The 19552-nt window shown below is 39.8% G+C and overlaps 1 protein-coding gene across 3 annotated transcripts in view; it reads right to left on the reverse strand.

Annotated features, from left to right (window-relative positions):
- Positions 1-19552, reverse strand: part of Ppp2r3a (protein phosphatase 2 regulatory subunit B''alpha) — a 152140-nt gene that overhangs the window by 64217 nt on the left and 68371 nt on the right. For all 3 annotated transcript variants that reach the window (XM_052718279.1, XM_052718295.1, XM_052718286.1), the window contains exon 4: positions 13252-13355. In XM_052718279.1, coding sequence (XP_052574239.1) covers positions 13252-13355 — 104 coding nt within the window. The remainder of the gene's footprint in view (positions 1-13251; positions 13356-19552) is intronic.

Genomic DNA, 19552 nt, shown 5'->3' on the forward strand with positions numbered 1-19552 from the left:
ATTGTGGAACAGCCATGATACTAAGTAATGAGTACAAGGTATCATAAAAGGACAGAGAAGGTCTGAGATTTCCGGCAGTATGAAGCAGGAAAGAAGGTGGTTACAATAAGGAGGGCAGCACACATAGATGCCTGGTAAGAATCATACAGCATTTGGGCAACAGAAAGTTCAAAGCGAGTAAGAGTAGGGAGCATGTGCAAATAAAATCTAAGAAGGACTCTTTTGTATCAGGTCAAGAATTTGCTCCATAGAAGAATTTTACCTCAGACAGTGACATGGTCAGATGTGGTTTTCAAAAACATTAAGTGTGAGGCTACAGGAATCTGGACACTGAAATTGGGAGACAGAAAGGGGCACATCTGGTAGAAATGAGAGGATATGGTGCTTTATGGGTACATGAGTGAGAAGAAGGGTGAAGTTCATCATAATCGCCAAGGTTCTAGCTGAGACCATTAGGTATCTGGAATACAGATTCCCAGGAAGACTGGAGTCCTGAAGAAATTTTCCTGGAAATTCTCTGGACAACTGCTTCTTCCTGTTTCTACTGTGCTCTACAAGTTCTGGGCATTATCGACCCAGGATGATACTGCTGGGGAGGGTCCCAACAGGCTTCAGTGTTCATCTAACCTTTCAGCGTGACAATCCTAAAACAATCTTTGATTACATTTTAGTCCCTTACTAAAAAATGTACAGTACTCTACCACTTATCTACCATGTAAATGTGTAAGTTGAAGTGTCTATACTGGGCATTAAAGGCCCTCTGTCACTATGCTAGAGGATGCCTGCCTACTTATCTTACTACTGTGCTAAATCAAACTTCCACTCCAGGCAGCTGGCCTGAGCCATATGCAATTTGGCCTTTACATCACTCCCATGCTGTTCTATTCTTCTTTAAGACTTAGCTAAATAACTACCTCTTTCAAAAAACTCTCTACAGCTGAACTCCTTTCTGATTTCTGTACTCACTATACTTAAATGTGCCACTGCATTGTTGGTTTTAAAATTTGTCTTTGACAACTAAAGGGAAGGTAGTTATAGCTTTTTTTTATATATACAAAGAACATGGTTCAGTGACTTATACACAGAAAACTCTCAAAATGTTAGTGATCTAACAAATACCATTCTGATTTTGTTTGTTTTGAGCTACAGTCAGACACTTATATTTATTCTTACTGTCCTTATTGTTACTATATTTAAGGCCCCAGAAGTTAAATAAACACACATTACAAAGGAAGATTAGTACACGGGGTGCTAATGAAAACCACCTCATAGGACTAGAAAATTGATGGAATAATAGTAAGAAAAAGTGGTGAGGTTGTTAAAGAGGAATATTTTTATACATTTAAGGAAAAGGATTGCATGATTAAACAAACACAGAAGCAACACAACAGATGAAAATAGTCTAAAAAGATAAAAGTCATGTCAGGATTCTTTATTTTTTAAATCAAAAGCATGAAATAGAAAAGGTGATTTATAGTTTTTTTGTTAATGTTTTAGGCTGATAAACTCCGTAAGGTGCTGTGGGATGTTCTGTATGGCAAATGTGTTGCTGATTAGTCAATAAATAAAACACTGATTGGCCATTGGCTAGGCAGGAAGTGTAGGTGGGACAAGGAGGAGAATAAAGCTGGGAAGTGGAAGGCTGAGTCAGAGAGACACTGCCAGCCGCCATGATGAGAAACAGCATGTGAAGATGCTGGTAAGCCACGAGCCATGTGGCAAGGTATAGATTAATGGAAATGGATTAATTTAAGCTGTAAGAACAGTTAGCAAGAAGCCTGCCACGGCCATACAGTTTGTAACCAATATAAGTCTCTGTGTTTACTTGGTCAGGTCTGAGTGGCTGTGGGACTGGCAGGTGATAGAGATTTGTCCTGACTGTGGGCCAGGCAGGAAAACTCTATCTACAAATGGCGTCCAACGTGGTGGCAAGAGTTTCCACCTAAAAACTGAAAAAAAAATTCTAAAACGGAGCTAAAAACAGCTTCCTAATTGTCTCTCTCAAATGAGCGGCAGCTGCCGGTTTGAGCTACTTGTGGGTTCCTAGCATGTGTGCGCTCGACAGGAATGAGGTCTCTGCAAGTGGCACATTAAGGTGCATGGTGGATTGAGCCTTTGCTAGTGCAAAGCAAAGGGAGAGGTTTCTGGGCTACACGCTGCTTGGATAAAAGCATAGAGACCCATGATAGCTCCCAGAGCTGGTGGTAAACGTAGCCATGTTGGGAAGCTGAGGTGGGCGGAACCAGCAGCCACAGCTGCTGCAGTTTAAAGCAATAGATTCACAATAAGACAAATTCAGATGTAATAGTTTACAATGTGTGTAAAATATACATAGGCTTGAAAAAGACAAAAAAGGTGATATATACAGTTATATAAACAAATACATAGTTTTAAAAAATAAAGTCTTTAAAGAGACAGTAAAATTAATATAAAAAATAAGCCACGTAAAGATGAATATTACACAGAGAATCTGGATTGTATTGTCTTTGGGATTTTTTTTTTTTTTTTGGTTTTTCGAGACAGGGTTTCTCTGTGTAGCTTTGTGCCTCTCCTGGAACTCACTTGGTAGCCCAGGCTGGCCTCGAACTCACAGAGATCCGCCTGGCTCTGCCTCCCAAGTGCTGGGATTAAAGGCGTGCGCCACCACCGCCCGGCGTCTTTGGGATTTTTAACTGCAGAAAAACATTTGATTGTAAAAGCTGTTGAGTTATGCCAAAATGTGTATTTTAAAGGTACCTTGACTTCAAAATTTGGATATAAGGATATGTTGCTTTGGAAAGGAGACTCTGCTTTTGTTCCCACAGAAAGCCAAAGGCTATGGATTTGTTCCAAATTAAGATACATCAGGTTTGACCAGCCAAGACCCCCTGAAAGGTCTCCGATGACAACATGGCCCAGATGATCCAACATCCAGAATGGTTTGAAGGCAACTGGCTCAGACGATACACCCTCATGGACTACTCCATAATCCTAAAATTTTCTTTGTGTCCCCATAAGATACAGTGCCCCCCTCCAGCAGGAAGCAGTAAGAGAAGCTATGCCCAAATTCCCAAATTATATGTAATTTTATTTTGTTAAGGTTAAAACCTTCCTTTTTGAAAAAAAAAATGGGGGAAGTGCTGTGGGATGTTCTGTATGGCAAATGTGTTGCTGATTAGTCAATAAATAACACTGATTGGCCATTGGCTAGGCAGGAAGTGTAGGTGGGACAAGGAGGAGAATAAAGCTGGGAAGTGGAAGGCTGAGTCAGAGAGACACTGCCAGCTGCCATGATGAGAAACAGCATGTGAAGATGCTGGTAAGCCACGAGCCATGTGGCAAGGTATAGATTAATGGAAATGGATTAATTTAAGCTGTAAGAACAGTTAGCAAGAAGCCTGCCACGGCCATACAGTTTGTAACCAATATAAGTCTCTGTGTTTACTTGGTTGGGTCTGACAGCTGTGGGACTGGCAGGTGATAGAGATTTGTCCTGACTGTGGGCCAGGCAGGAAAACTCTAGCTACAGTAAGGCAAGAGATTTTAAAAATGAGACTTTTAAAAAGCCATAAAAGCTGAAGAACAGCATAGCTATTCTACACCGACCATAATGCTTTAAGGGCAAGTGTTTTGTTAGTGACAAATGACACACCGACATGAACCCTAAGAGAAAGAGTAAAGCGAGAATGGGATTGGTTTGGTTCTAGAGGAGTTCTGCCCCAAAGCTGGTGTTCGAGGAATGGAAAAAAAGGAAGTGGAGCTGTGTCTTCCCCCTAAATTGTCCTAGCCCTAAGGGCAAGAGATGTCCAATTGGAGATATAAAATGGGGCAACATGGGGATAGGTGTGGACGAGAAGGAGGGGAGAATTTCACAGTGCTTACTCTAAAACCAACCCACAGGCATTCTGACAGGAGGGAAATGATTTCCTTATGCTTATGACTTCTGTATTTAATTTTAGTTCTAAAAATTCTATACAGAGCTTATTACTGGAGCAAGTCAGGAAGCATATATATCCCAAAATGTTTGAATTCTATAGTATTACCTGCAAGTTATTCTTTGTGCTTGCATACTTTTGGACTTTAAAAAAATAGTATCTTACACTGTAGCCCAGGGTAGACAGGAACTTACAGCAATCTTCCTCCAAAGTGCTGAGATTACAGGCATGAACCATTAAGGCTTAAACCTTTTTTTTTTTTTTTTTTGGTTTTTCGAGACAGGGTTTCTCTGTGTAGCTTTGCGCCTTTCCTGGAACCGCTTTGGAGACCAGGCTGGCCTCGAACTCACAGAGATCCGCCTGGCTCTGCCTCCCGAGTGCTGGGATTAAAGGCGTGCGCCACCACCGCCCGGCTGGCTTAAACCTTTTAAATATACTGTATTTGGAATTCAAATGACTTTATATGAAGGGTTAACTTTGCAAAAAAAAATTAAAAAACTAAAACCCCTTTCCTAGGGATGGAAACTCAAACTATCATTCACTTAATTCTCCTTAAATTCTCATACTAGAGCCTTCCTTTCAGAATCTGACTTTTTTGATAGCATTTTAAGAGGAACTCCCACTAGAGGGCACCCAAACCATTTTAGTAACTGACAATGTCCACTCATTCACTAGGATTCTTTTACCACAGCAGAGATGGAACTCTGTGAGCAGTTTCCTGCAGACTTGTCCATCATGACTTCTTATTCACTGACTTTTTGCAGAAGTTGTTTTTCCTCAGAGATGACAACTCATTTCAATAAAGGAATATAATTGTGAAGGCCATCACTGCTGTGCTATACCCAAGGGTACACATGTCCATCCTCTCTCAGAGGAGACAGTCTTAACTAAAAACTGGCTGTGACTCTTACATTAAGCATGTAAATCAAACTGGACACAGCTGTCCTTTGCTATAGTCAGCCTTAGGTTCTCAAACTGTCCTAGAATATTAAAAATATAATATCAGCAGATATATTTCCTGTGTTTAGGTCTAACCTCTCTTCTACTAGACTATCTCCTATTTAATTTCATCCTCCAGCTTGTTTACAGCTTTCTTTTAATCATCACTCACACCTTGCTGTTTTCCTAGACTGCTATGTGATTTTTTTCTCTGCCAACAATACTGAGCTCAGCGACTAAAGATGCCTCTGACAAGGGCTATGTCACTTATTTATTCTTTTAACTCCTAGTTTATGTTCCACATGAGGACTTTTCAGGGCCAGGCATCTACCCGGATAAAGGAATATAGTTGAGAAGAAGCCAGACCATCTATAAATTTTAACTTCTTAAATCCTATTACTATTTTTATATACCAATTAAAGACAAAAATCATCTCTCTTTGTTCAAATTCTGATTTTCCTACTGGGAAAGGGAAAGACCAAGATGAATTCCCTACTATGTTTTTTCATTTGTTCTTGTGACAGGGTCACACTATATATCCCTTGATGGCTTGGAACTTGCTATGTAGACTATGTTGGAAGGTACCTACTATTCAGGCCTTAGGATCTTTTCTTGTTTCATGTTCTAGAATGCAAGAATACCAAGGAGAGGAATACAGAAGTTGGGAGGAGTGTGGAGGCCCACAAAGGTTTCCTAGTAAGATCTGAGCTTGCTTTACCCAGCAGGGCTGCATTAGAGGATTGCTTGACCGTGTACATGATTACTAGGTGATTGGAAGGGACTACACTTGGCTGAGCTGGGGGGGGGGCTGTCTTTGCTCCACCCCTTGGCATTCCGATAAAGAGCCCTTTAGAAGAGACAGAAGGGGCCAGTGGATAAGGATCCAGCCCCCCCCCCCCCCCCCCCCCCCCGCCCCCAGGCTATCCCGTGTTTCTGTTTCTATCCCTTCTATCCTTCTATCTAAATATTTCTCACTTCACTCTCTTCAAGAGTACCCTGGGGGGAAAAATGGGAGCTAGTCTCCCACAGATGGCACCAGGAACAGGGACCAGGGACTTGGCAAAAGGAGGGTTGAGGGTCCCACAGGAAGTTTGGGCATGTTTGATTATGTTGTAAAAGTTAAGGTGGGGGTATTCTATTTTCAGGAGTGAAAGTGAAGTGGCTAAAAGATGCCAAGTGAAAAGTGAGGCTGCAGTGAATCTCTCTCTCTCTCGGTTTCTTTTTTTCTCTCAATTTTTTTTTTTTAGATTTATTTATTTACTATGTATAAAGCATGTATGACTGCAGGCCAGAAGAGGGTACCAGATCTCATTACAGATGGTTGTGAGCCACCATATGGTTGCTGGGAATTGAACTCATTAAGGGAAAAATATAAGGTAGAATGTAGGAATATAGTATAGGAAGAACTTAGGGTAAAAAGGAAAGATATAAGGTAGAATATAGGAATATAGTATAAGAAAAACAGGATTAGATAAGCAACAAGTCAGAGGAACTATGGGACTAAGAAAGCAAACTCCTGGGAGAAATCAGAGTGATGAAAAAATACTATGAGAAAAACAGGCAGAAAAAGATTCCTGTGGAAGCTTTTGTCCTGTAGACAGCTTAGATCTGAGTTCTGAGTTGTAAAGAATTTTCCCTGAGGCAAATGTGAGTGAAATAAAACTCTTCACTCCACTGATATTGTTAATGCATGAAAACACCAGACCATCAGAATTAGCTTTCTCTTGGCCATGAAGCCAAACTTTAGGGAACGGAAGTCTTGGGAAAAACTTAGTAATCTCTCTCTAAAAAACTGGAAGCTTTTCAGGTCTTTCCTGCTCAGATTTCTTTCTGTAAGGTTAAAAATTTAACTCACCTGGAAATAACATTTATCAGTATGGGAAAATCACCTATAATGCTCTAGAAAAAACAAAAAATCTCTTGGAACAGGGCAATCCTCTCTGCTAATCCTATCTCCCCTTTAAGCCAGGATTAGTAAAACAGCAGATACTTTAGACTCTAGCCAGAATCCCCGAAGCTATAGAGTAGTGAAGATGCCTCGGAAAGCACAGGCAGAGAGCCAAGCAGGGACAATACACCCCTAGGGTGGAATGGCAGCTTAGGAGAAGCTGCTGGTGTGAAGGCAGCAGTGGAGACTTTGAAATCCTCCCTGCATTGATGGAGATAAGGTGTAAGTTCTAGCATTAATGACAGCATGAGAAAAGCTGAGACAAAACTTGGCGGTATAAACAAGGCTAGCAGGAACTGAGAGAGTCACCCACTTGAATGCGAGGCCCATGGGGCTACACAGCGCCCATGGCTGTGAAAAAAGTTCTTTCTTTTCTTTTTTTCTATTGGGGGAAAATATCTTTCTAAAAAAGCTCTTTTTAAAAAAGTATTCTCATTCCTTTTCACTGACCTAGTGAGGCGGGGAAGCAAAGCACCCAAGGGTTTTTGCTTCTGGCAATAAGCACCTATCTGAGTGCATGCAGACAGGCGTGATCTGCTCTGGGAACTGTGTCAGGTGAAAAATCTGATTAGAGAGGTGCATCTGTCAAACGATAATGAAGGTGTCCTAATGCAAGCTTAGGGAAGACAAAAACCTGTGAAAAAAGCAAAATCTTGATTTTGGCTTCAGCACAAATACAGACCATGTGAACAGAAGGTTTCTCCTGGACCCAAAAAGCAGCATGGGAAATGTAGTTTGTTCATAGCAGCGTGATAATATAGGGAAAGGCAGCTTGGAAAATGTAGTCTGTAATGTAGTTTGTAATAGTGCCATGCTATAGAGAAAGGCAACTTGCGAAATGTAGTTTGTAAAAGTGAGGCAGCATAGGCAAGCAGGCCCAGAAGAAAACACAGACAGTCTGAGACAGAAGCTTTCATTTGTTGTAGCAGAGTAGCAAGACACCCAAGGGAATTATTGAGCAAATGCATGTTTTAATTCATTTGAAACAGCTTAAGGAGTTAAAAATGTCACTTTTTCCACAAGCCTTGTCCTTACCACCTGAAAATGAGAAACAGGGGATGCCTGTTAGGAGGCAAGTAAGATGCTAATGACGCTTCTCAAGTCATTTTGAAACCCTTAAGAAAACAAGAGAAAGCAGGAAACTGCTTTAAGTATAGAAAACACGTACAGACCAATAAAAAAAAAGTAAAAACTTAAGTTTTGCTTGAAAAGCAAGAGAGAAACATTGTCAAAATTGAAATGCTCATGATAATCTTAAAAAGCAGCTTTAAAAAAATTAAGAAGAGGGAATTTTACCCTTAGTCAAGCTTAGAGCCACTGATAAATTAGGCTCTGACTTCAAACTCTCAAGAAAACTTTCAGATTAATATCAAAGCTGATATAAACTCTGAACTTTAGAAATGATCTGCATACTTTGTCTTGTTAAAAGAAAATGTAATATTTCAGTTAAGAAATCTCTTCTAGATGGTTGCTAATAGTTTCCTTTTAAATATGTTTGTAAAATAGTTCTATAGAGCTTCCTTTTGAATATAAGTTTGGTAAATAGTTAAGAAATCTCTTCTAGATATGTGGTAAAGTTTGTAAAATAGTTCTAAAGAGTTTCCTTTTGAATACAAGTTTGTAAAAGGTGTAAATGTTGAATATAAGTCTGTAAAAAGTGTAAATGTTGAGTGTACGTTTGAAAAACGTGTAAATATTGAATGTAAGTGTAAATTGTTTTTATTACTCCATCTATGTCTAGGTAAAATTAATTTTCAAAGGAATATGTTTTATCTTCAGATATATTTGAACACTTTTTATGATAGCCCAAAATATTATTTTACGATCTCAGTGACTCCTGTAAAACTTAAGTGAAGGGGAGCTTTTCTGTCTTCTTCCTAGTAGTTTTCACTCTTTCTGTTTCTGTTCAGAAGGGAGTAGGCCTCCTACAATCGAGTGAGTTTGTACAGAAATTCTACTGGTGTGGTAAGAACACAAGTATATATGAACTTCTTAAATAGCTAAAAGTGTTTTTATAATTAGCATGAGTTTTTGTTTACTGGAGTGGATACTTTGAAGTGATCTGAAATGACTGCTTTCTCCTGGAAATCCAAATAGTCTCTTTAAAATTTATTGAACATTTGTTAGGAGAGAGTTTTGATTTAGAAAAGGGCTTGGTGCAGCTGAGACTGCTATAATCACCTTAGACTCATTCCAAAAAGAATATTCCATCTTTATTATCCTCTACTCCTATATTGGGAGGTGTGGCAGCTATGGAGATTGCTGTGGATGTTTGCAAGCTCTCAGTAGGGACCTGGGCCAAAGCTGAATTAAGCTCTGTACCCTCTCCTGCCAGAGGCTGGTAGTCAAAGTTGGGCAACTTTCATCTTGATAGCTTCCAACCTAAGCGAGAGTATGCTTGATGGAAAGTATATCTCCATGATGGGTAAAGAAGATTATTCAAGAAGAATGACCTAAGACAGGCACAGTCTATCTGAGTGGCCTGGGGGGCTCTTTATTATATCTAGAAGGTGGAATTGTGGAGGCCTACAAAGGTTTCCTAGTAAGATCTGAGCTCTAATGCATGGCTGCATTAGAGGACTGCTTGACCATGTACATGGTTACTAGGTGACTGGAAGGGTCTACATTTGGCTGAGCTAGGGGAAGGTCTTTGCTTCACCCCTTGGCATTCCTATAAATAGCCCTTTAGAAGAGACAGAAGGGGTCAGTGGATAAGGATCCAGGCCCTCCCAAGGCTATCCTGTGTTTCTATCTGTTTCTCTCCCCTTTACCCTTCTATCTAAGTATTTCTCATTTCACTCTCCTCAAGAGTACCCTGGGATGGGGGAGTGGGAGCTGGTCTCCCACAAAGGAGGGATAGGAATGATATAAATATAGTATTTGTGTATGAAATTCTCAAAATATTTTTAAAAAGTAATAAAAAAACACCTAAGGACAAATGCTTTTTTCCTCTGTTAGTTTAGGCTTGCTCATTAGTACTTTCCCCCTCTTTTTTCTTTCTGCATGCTATTTCTAGCTTCTCTTACTTTTACCTCTACTTATATATACATTTAAAAAAGGATAGTCCTTACATTTTATCAGGCTATTTTTTCTGCGATAGGAGAAGTTGGCCAGTGACTTTGTAGTATCATTCAGATAGTGGAGATTCTTCTAGGGCTCTTATATTCCTTGGTATCTGGACAACTCAATCATTCCAGGAACACAATGGCTAAACCCCACTGGGACAACATGAAGAAACTGTAACCTCTGGCTTGGGTGTAGTGCTTTAAAGAAGTTTACTAACTGGTAGTGTCTTACACACCCTTACCACTTTAGTCCTCATATAATGAATAAAGAATGTGATTTACTGTTAGATTTTTAAAACTAGGAATGCATTTACTAATCACTCATTTTGTTTTCAAACAATGCACAACTAAGAGCCTTTGGGTAATGACTTAGGGTTCTAATGTTGTGAAGAGACACCAAGACCATGGCAACTCTTATAAACTAAAGCATTTAATTGGGTGGCTTACAGTTTCAGAGGTTTAATCCATTATTATCACGGTGGCATGCAGGCAGACATCCTGGAGAAGGAGTTGAGGGTAGCAAAGGAGCTACATTTTGATCCCACAGGCAAAAGGAAGTGGTCTGAGATGCTGGGAGTGGCTTTAGCATATATGAGACCTCAAAACCCACCTCCACAATGACATACTTCTGCCAACAAGAACACACCTACTCCTGTAAGGCCACACCTTTCAATAGTGCCACTCCCTTTGGGGGGCATTTTCTTTCAAACCACCACAGGTAGTATGAAGGGATTAGAAGGAACCTCTAAGTTTAGTTCTGCTGATATTATGTGTATATTTTAAATAGTAAGTGGATAGCATTTCCATTTTACTAGCAGGAAGGGTATTTAGGCCAGAAAGGGTGAGGACATATATAAAGAAGGGTTATCAGTTAAAAGGGAAGACTGGCTGTGCTGGCTAGTCTTATGTCAACTTGACACACAAACTGAAGTCATCTGAAAGGAGGGAACCTCAATGGAGAAGATGCCTCCATAAGATCCAGCTGTGGTAGTGCCACCCCTAGAGGTTGTCCTGGGTTCTATAAGAAAGCAGGCTGAGCAAGCCATGGAAAGCACACCAGTAAGTAGCTCTCCTCCATGGTCTCTGCATCAGCTCCTGCCTCCAGGTTCCTGCCCTGTTTGAATTCATGTCCTGACTTCTTTCAATGATCAACAGGAATATGGAAGTATAAGCCAAATAAACCCTTTCCTCCCCTACTTGCTTTTTGGTCATGATGTTTTATTGCAGCAATAGAAACCCTAACTAAGACACTGGCCCTGATCTTCTCCTAAATCAGTAGTTTTCAATCTGTGATTTAACAGTTCCAAGTTTAACAGTAGCAAAATTACAGTTATGAAGTAACAATGAAATAATTTCATGGTTGGGGAGTCACCACAACATGAGGAACTGTATTAAAGGGTCAAAGCATCAGGAAGGTTGGAGAAGCATTAGGAGAATCACTGCTCTAAATGTTAGTGATTTAAGGAATATCACCTAGGGGCTAGAACATAGCTCTGTTGGTACAGTGTTTGCCTAGCATGCACAAAGCCTTGGGTTTAGTCCCCAGCACCGCATAATCCCAGAATTTGGGAAATGGAAGCAGCAAAGTCAGAAGGTCTAAGTCATTACTGGTTACCTAGTGAGCCTAGCCTGGGCTACATGATACCTTGCCATAAAACAAAACAATATCTAATAGCATCCAAGGAAGGGATTTAAAGGAAAGTTGGGCTTGAATTTGAGATAATTTATCAGAACGTTAAAAGTCAAGAATATTTCATAAGTAATCTAGTCTTTTTCTCCTTAACTAGAGCTCTCAAAAAAGTGATGATTAAAATCTGTAAGAATGTAGTGATTTTGATAAATCAACCAGATATAATTTTCCATCGGATTATTTGAGACTGTAACTATATTTTCTAATTTTATTTTGGGGGTGTGTGTGTGTGTGTGTGTGTGTGTGTGTGTGTGTGTGTGTGTATGGTACATTCATAGGGATGTGCAGGTACAAGTGCATGTGTGCTGTGGTGGCTAGAGGACAATACTTTTCTATGTCTTTACCTCTTCACTTTATTTCTTTAAAACAGGGTCTGTCACTGAACCCAAAGCTTTAAGCTTCCGCCAGGCTGAACAGCCAATGAGCTCTTGGGATCTGCCTGTATTGCACAATGTTTGGGTTATAAGTACATACAACCATGCCTGGCTTTTTATGTAGGTGCTGGGATTTGAACTCAAGTCCTCATATTCGCATTCTTACCCACAGAACCACCTCTCCAGCCTGCAGATGTGTTTTTCTTGTGACACACACAGTTCTGCCCTTAAAGGAGAATCTTTAGTTACTTTTATCATCACTATTGGATTCAAATCCTGAGTCTCTAGTTTTAGAGGTTAAAACCAAGAAAGAAACTATCAAATCAGAGGTTACTTAAAAAGTATTTTTTGCAAATTTGCTTTACTGTTTAAAGATGCAAAATTATAAATTAAAAAAATTATGTGTATGGGGTTTTTGTCTGTATGTACCATATGCATGCCTAGTGCCTGAGATAGCCAGAAAAGGGCTTTGGATCCCCAGGAACTGGGATACAGATTGCTATGAGTCACCATGTGGGTGCTGGGAATCAAACCAAGGTCATCTAAAGGAGCAGCCAGTGCTCTTAACAGCTGAGCTATCTCTCTAGTCCCTTCTCCCTCTACCTTTTTGGAGATAGGATCTTACTAGGTAGCCCTGGCTAGCTTAGAACTAGCTATGTAGACAAGGCTGGCTTCAAACTCACAGATCTGTTTGCCTCTGCCTGCCCAGTGCTGAGATTAAAGGAATTAATCTGGCATTATTTAAAGGTAAAAAAGACTAAGGTGTGTGGCAAAGAACTTGTGGGTATAAATGGTAATGAATGATAGAATTTTCCTTATTGAACTGTAAGATACAAGGAAAATAAACTAATATGAGAAATGCCATTGCTGTGGGATGGTCTGTATGTCAAGCGTGTTGCTGATTGGTCAGTAAATAAATCACTGATTGGCCAGTGGCTAGGCAGGAAGTATAGGAGGGATAAGGAGGAGAATAAAGCTGGGAAGTAGAAGGCTGAGTCAGAGACACTGCCAGCTGCCACGATGACAAACAGCATGTGAAGATGCTGGTAAGCCACGAGCGAGCCACGTGGCAAGGTAGAGATTTATAGAAATGGATTAATTTAAGCTGTAAGAACAGTTAGCAAGAAGCCTGCCACAGCCATACAGTTTGTAACCAATATAAGTCTCTGTGTTTACTTGGTTGGGTCTGAGCGGCTGTGGGACTGGCGGGTGAGAGAGATCTGTCCTGACTGTGGGCCAGGCAGGAAAACTCTAGCTACATGCCATTTCTAAGGACCACACAATTCTTTGCTAGTCTCAGAATGACTGCTCACATACTTACTTTTTCCACATGGTAATGAATGACTGTGCTGTCACAAATCCAGTCTTCTCTCCTCCTGCAGCCCTGAACATGGGGGCTTTCCAATAGAGTGGACAGCCACAGAGCTGCAAACAAAAACATACAGAGTAAGCTAAAAGAAGGGAAGGGATGGTATGCCAAAAGAGACATGGGCTTTTATCTGTCATGCCACAGTGAATAAAAGGGCTGCTGAGGTCAATGAGAGAGAGGGGAGGGAGAACAGGAGAACAAATAGAGGGCTACATGTTTAGTGAAGAAAGTGGAAAGCCATTTACCTTTTTTTCCAAATTAATTATCCCTCCCAATAGTAGCTGAAGAAAACCAGCATCTCTCCCTGCCACTCTTACATAATATATTTTTCTACCTTCTAGAAAGAAATGATTAAACTTCTGGTTGTGTACACACACACACACACACACACACACACACACACGCATGCACGCACGCACGCACGCACACGCATATATATATATATATATATATATTTTCGAGACAGGGTTTCTCTGTGTAGTTTTTGGTGCCTATCCTGGAACTCACTCTGTAGACCAGACTGGCTTCGAACTCAGAGATCCGCCTGCCTCTACCTCCTGAGTGCTGGGATTAAAGGTGTGCACCACCACCGTCCCCCATGTCCTTCCTTTCTTGAACAGAAAATGGAGTCACTTTTATTACCAGGTCACTAGCTGTTAAAACACTTTACTATTAACTTCCTTATTTCTCCTTGCATGTTGTTATGAAACTACAGGTTTACAAAACAAAAACAAGCAAACAAACAAAAAACTAAACTAGAACAGGGACTGCAGAGATGGCACAGTGGCTAAGAAACATACTGTTCTAGCAGAGGGTCAGAGATAGACTCCCAGCACCCGTAAAAGTGGCTCACAACTTTTTACAACTCCAGCTCCAAGGTTATCTGACACCTCTGACTTCAGAGGGCACCTGCACCTAAATGCATGCTACACACACACACACACACACACACACACACACACACACACACACACACACACACACGATTTGATAGTCCCCTCTCCTGAAAATTCTAGTCTGTGCAAGAAAAGCTATCAAATCTACTAAAGTGATTATAATTCAAGTAAAAGATGAAAGGTAAGAAACAAAATGCTACCATTTACTTCTATGTTAGAAGGTTATCACAAATAACTATGCATTATAAAAATCTTAGTAAGAACTTAGAATAATACTTCAAAACCCTAAAAAGCACCACCTTTCTTCTTCTAATAAAATGTTCTGCTTTTTAATTTAAAAATATCATTAAATAGTATCCATTTACTTTTGTAAGAAAGAGTTCTTACTAAATTATCAATTTTTCCTTAGAGAGAAATGTATTTCCAATAATCAATAACACATAAATATTAATAGAGAAAGAGTCCAAATCTTCCTATTTTTGTACACACATGAAAAGCGTGTTTCCAGTCTAGAATTCTGTGAAGGAGGCATCACATCTTGTTAAAAGATAAAGATACTTTCATTGTACATCATTGTTCTGCAAAGGGAAGAGTTTCCTTTGGAGGTAGACTACATATCTATCTACCTTGGGTTTAGGGGAAGTTCCTCCTGGTATGAAACTCTGCACAGGAGATTCTCATAGGAGCCTGAAGAATACCTAGTTGGACACTGTCTATCTGGGAGATTCCTAGACTGATGCTAGTTCATGCTAGAGATGAGGAGGTGGAAAGCAGGGTTCAAGCCAGGGGAGGTAAAAACAGAACAGCAGAAACAAGAAAGTGCTGCCCCCGGAACAATGAAGTTACTCCACAAGCAGAACAGAATTTAGGGTTTCTTGAGAACTAGTGTGGTGGTTCTAGTAAAGCGACGGCTACTTGAATAGTCTTCTTACTGGGAATTGACTGAGAATGAAACTTCAGGAGAGACACACATTGAACAGTGAGTAAGGACAGTGACACTTAACTGGCCAGCCTGATCAACAGACTCAATCCTGCCAATAAATTCAGTGACATGTTGCAGACTAGAGTTTCTTATAACCAGAGGCTGAAAGCTTCTACTGAAGTCAAGAACGAGAAATAGTATTGCTTAGCAGCCATGAGATTTTTGTCTATTACAGAAATTATGATTGCTATGGTACAAAGCTCACAATTAGATACTTTGGGTGGGTAGGTAAACTGTTAAATCAACCCTCCCTAACCCCAGTCCCTCTTTTTACGCACAATGGATTCTAAGGAAATGCTCCTAGGTAGCCTTAGTGACAGGCTATTGGCTGGGAAAGAGAAATGAATCATCTTTATTTTGGCTGTGGGAGAGCCACAGATACAAAACACAGAGAGAACTGTAAGTTTTCCTAGTTAGGTTTAATTGTTAACTTGACACAGCCTGAAGTCATGTGAGAAGAAAGCCTTGATTAGAGAATTGCTTAAATCATGGACGGGTGGTGGTTGTGCATGCCTTTAATCCCAGCACTCAGGAGGCAGAGCCAGGTGGATCTCTGTGAGTTCGAGGACAGCCTGGTCTATAGAGTGAGATCCAGGACAGGCACCAAAACTACACAGAGAAACCTGTCTCGAAAAACAAAAACAAACAAACAAAAGAATTGCTTAAATCATATTGGCCAGTGGGCATGTCTGTGGGGGATTATCTTGATTATTAATTGATAAAGGAGGGCCCAGTCTATTAAGGGTGGCACTATCTTTAGGCAAGTGATCTTGGATTGTATAAGAAAGTCAGATGAACACTGACCAGACAGTGAGGCAGCAAGTAGTATTCTTCATGGTTCTTACCTCTAGGTGCTTGCTTTGAATTCCTGCCCTGAAGAGTCTCAATGATGAATTAATTATGACTTGGAAGTTTAAGCCAAATAAACCCTTTCTTCCCCAAATTGTTTTTGGTCAGAGCACTTTATTACAGCAACAGTATAAAAAAGAAGCCAAAACAGAAGTGGCTTGAAAGAGTTTGGAACTCTAGCCATTTGAGTCGATCATGAATTTTTCAATATTAGAAGAGGTCAAGAATCAGGAGAGTCACCAACTTCAGGAGATGCATGCTTATCACCTTTTATAGGGCAACTTCTATCACGAAACAACTTTCATCTCTTTGGGTTAAGATCTTTTCTTTCAAACCTACTACTATTATTCTGCTAAAGGAACATACCAATAAAATGATTCCTAATGACATAATGTTATACCCACAGATCAGTGCATCACTCAACCCTCATCAGAGAAGCTTCTTGTAGTAGATGAGAATTAATACTAGTGGACAATGTGCAGAGTGAGAGACTTTGGAGCACTCAGTTCTAAATGGGATACCTTCATCAAAGTCCTCCTTTCAAGGCTCAGGGATCTATACAGAGGAGGGAGCAGAAAGATTTTAAGAGCTAGAGGTAATGGATGACTTTGAGGGAACAGGGTCTTTAGACACAACAGGACTGATGCACATATGAACTCACAGAGACTGTGGCAGCATACACAAGACCCATGTTCAAGTCAGATGTGGTCCCAGCACTGAGAGGGGGAAGTAGACACAGGGTCCCACCCCTAACTAAGAAACTATCTGCCATTGATACCTGCTGGCAAAGGGAAAATCAGTTCTCTCCTATGTCACTGGGTATATCCACCACACTCCACGGCAAGCTCTATACCCAGGAGTAGCTGGCCAACACAAAATGAACTCCACTGTTTTTGTGGTGAGTTTTTTGTTTCCTTTTAGCATTTTTTTTTTGTCTTATTGGTCTTTTGGTTGGTTGTTTTGATTTTCATTGTGTATGTGTAGGTATTTATTTGAGAGAGAGAGAGCGCAAGCACACACAAAGTTGGGGGTGGGATCTGGGAGGAGTTGGAGGAGGGAAAAATATTATTAAAATATATTGCATGAAAAAGAATTTTAAACAAACAAACAAAAAAACCCCCACAGACTAGAAAAAAACAATTTACTAGCTGAAAATGAGGCAGAAAGACACGAAACAGTCCTGCCTGTAAGTGAAGGGAGAAAAAAATACCTTTTCTCCTATGACTGCTGTTAAAGTGCAGGTATGTCAGTTCACAAGGAATAGTATAAGTGACCAAGACATTATTATACAGGGACGCATTATGATTCAGAGGCAAAACCCCAAAGATAAATTTAACAATGAAAATCATCCTTTTCTCATAGTACCTGAGTACCCAAGCGTTAGGTGGCATAAGGGTATCAGGCCCTAGAAGTCAACTGTCAAAGGGAAAAAATGGGAAATGTAATGACGGCAGGGCTGTGGATCTATACTATGACTATTTTAAAGAAACACATGGTTGGCTGCATTTGTTGAAAGTAAATGAATTAAAGTAAAGGGAGCCAAGAGATCAGTAAGGACCTGGAAAGTGACAAAAATATGAGAGAACCTACCGGAGTTTTAAGTAACACAGGAGAGAATTAGCCAGTGTGAAGACTCATTTGTTTAAGGAAGAAAATAAGTGACAAATGATATAGGAAATACATTTAGGAAACAGCTTTAGAAGAAGCAAGAGTAATAATATGGTAATTAAAGTCATGTGAGTAAAGAAAACTTGACTAACACCTATAATTTAATCTAAGAACAGCTCAACAACAAAAAGAATCTAAAGCAAGGTTGTTCTGATACCCACAGGAGATTATTTAATATCTGTGTCATGTTCTTTCAATATTTTAAAGTGGTTTCAAGGCTATTATTTCAATGGGTGTTCACATGATTTGGCATGCAGAAGAGAGCAGGTATTTTTATTTTTTATCCTACTTTGTAGGAGAGAGATGTAAGTACAGAGGTGCTCCTTATAAGTCACAGACACAATTAATCCAGATGGTGATATACTGCTCCCCACCCCCAAGAAAGGAGCTGGAGGGCTTTGCATGATCCAGATGAGAGTTTTCTTCTTTTCTTCAATTTTACACTAGAGGCCCTGTCTCTGACAAATGCTTTTCTTCCTGTCGCTCAGTTTCCATGTCTATACTATGCTGTTAGGTTTATTTTCTATTCATTTTTTTCCCATCATCAATTGAAGGTATGTGAAAAAAATTATAAAGTACACACTAAAAATTTAATCAGATATTAGTGGACATTAAGTTCTCTGTGGCTGTGTGAGGGTCTAGGATGAACAGGCTAAACTATACCAACAGATGCTGATTTCATAAACATGGTTTTCTATGCACTTAAAAAACTGACTCCTGTCTTTATAGCTACACTTAAGCGCCACCAAGAGTGGGTTACAAATACAAGCTGGTTTTCTAAATGTTTTTATAAACTGCAAGAATCCATAAACATTTGTTTACTGCTCCTACAATCTCCTCCCTCCATGTTCCTTAAGGGCAGCCTCTCTTCTCCCTCTCCTACATTAACCTGCTGCAGGACAATGGGCAGGAAGTGCTAGACACACAGTTGACTGCCTCATGGCAAAAGAAGACACTAAGTAAAGAGTGTTGAAATAAAGATAATATTTAGTTAAGTGCTAAGAAACTGGAGCCAAGTAAAAGCTAGGTTACATAAATTAGGTAGCTGGAAGATACAAACAAATTTTTCAAATAAGTGGTTTTAAGAATAAAGAGGCAGGGCTGGAGAGTAGGCTCTGTGGCTAAACAAACAAACTGCTCTTTCAGAGGATTTGTTTGGTTCCCAGCACCCACATTTGGTGGCTTACAACCACCTGTAACTCCAGCTCTAGTGGATCTGATGCCCTCCTTTTTCTGGCCTCTGTGGACATTCACATGTGCGCGCACACACACACACACACACACACACACACACACACACACACACACACACCAAACAAATAAAATAAATATTAAGGAATAAAGAGGCGAAGTTTAATAAAATTAGTTGATAAATCCAATCCCGCTTGGCCTATAGCTGTCCCAATGAACAAATAAAATAAGCAAAACAAATTAACATAATCATAACTTGCATTTTTGAGACAAGGTTTTGCTTTGCAGCTTACATTGGATTTGAACTCAAGATTGTCTCACTCAAACTTTCTGAATGATTGGATCACAGGCATGTGCTATCATGTCTGACTCAAAATAATTTTTGAAGTAAAAATATATACACACCTTCATTTTATATGCAACTGTAGTTTTAACTCTTTAACAGAAGGAACAGTATATCTTGCTATCTAAGCTGACAGTTAATGTCTAAGAGCAATTAACAAAAAGATTTGGCTTCTAAAGATGAAATTTTGGGCTATCATCAAATTAATCTAGTTATATATATGTAAAATGGCTACTGTGCCATACGATTATTAGCTTAAACAGTAAATAGCTAACTAGATATTTAGGAAAAGAAAATACTCTTGTTTTTAAAACTTCTTCAGTG

The sequence above is a fragment of the Peromyscus californicus genome, unplaced genomic scaffold, assembly GCF_007827085.1.
Source record: "Peromyscus californicus insignis strain IS unplaced genomic scaffold, ASM782708v3 Scaffold_11__1_contigs__length_118956290, whole genome shotgun sequence".
Taxonomy (NCBI): Eukaryota; Metazoa; Chordata; class Mammalia; order Rodentia; family Cricetidae; genus Peromyscus; species Peromyscus californicus.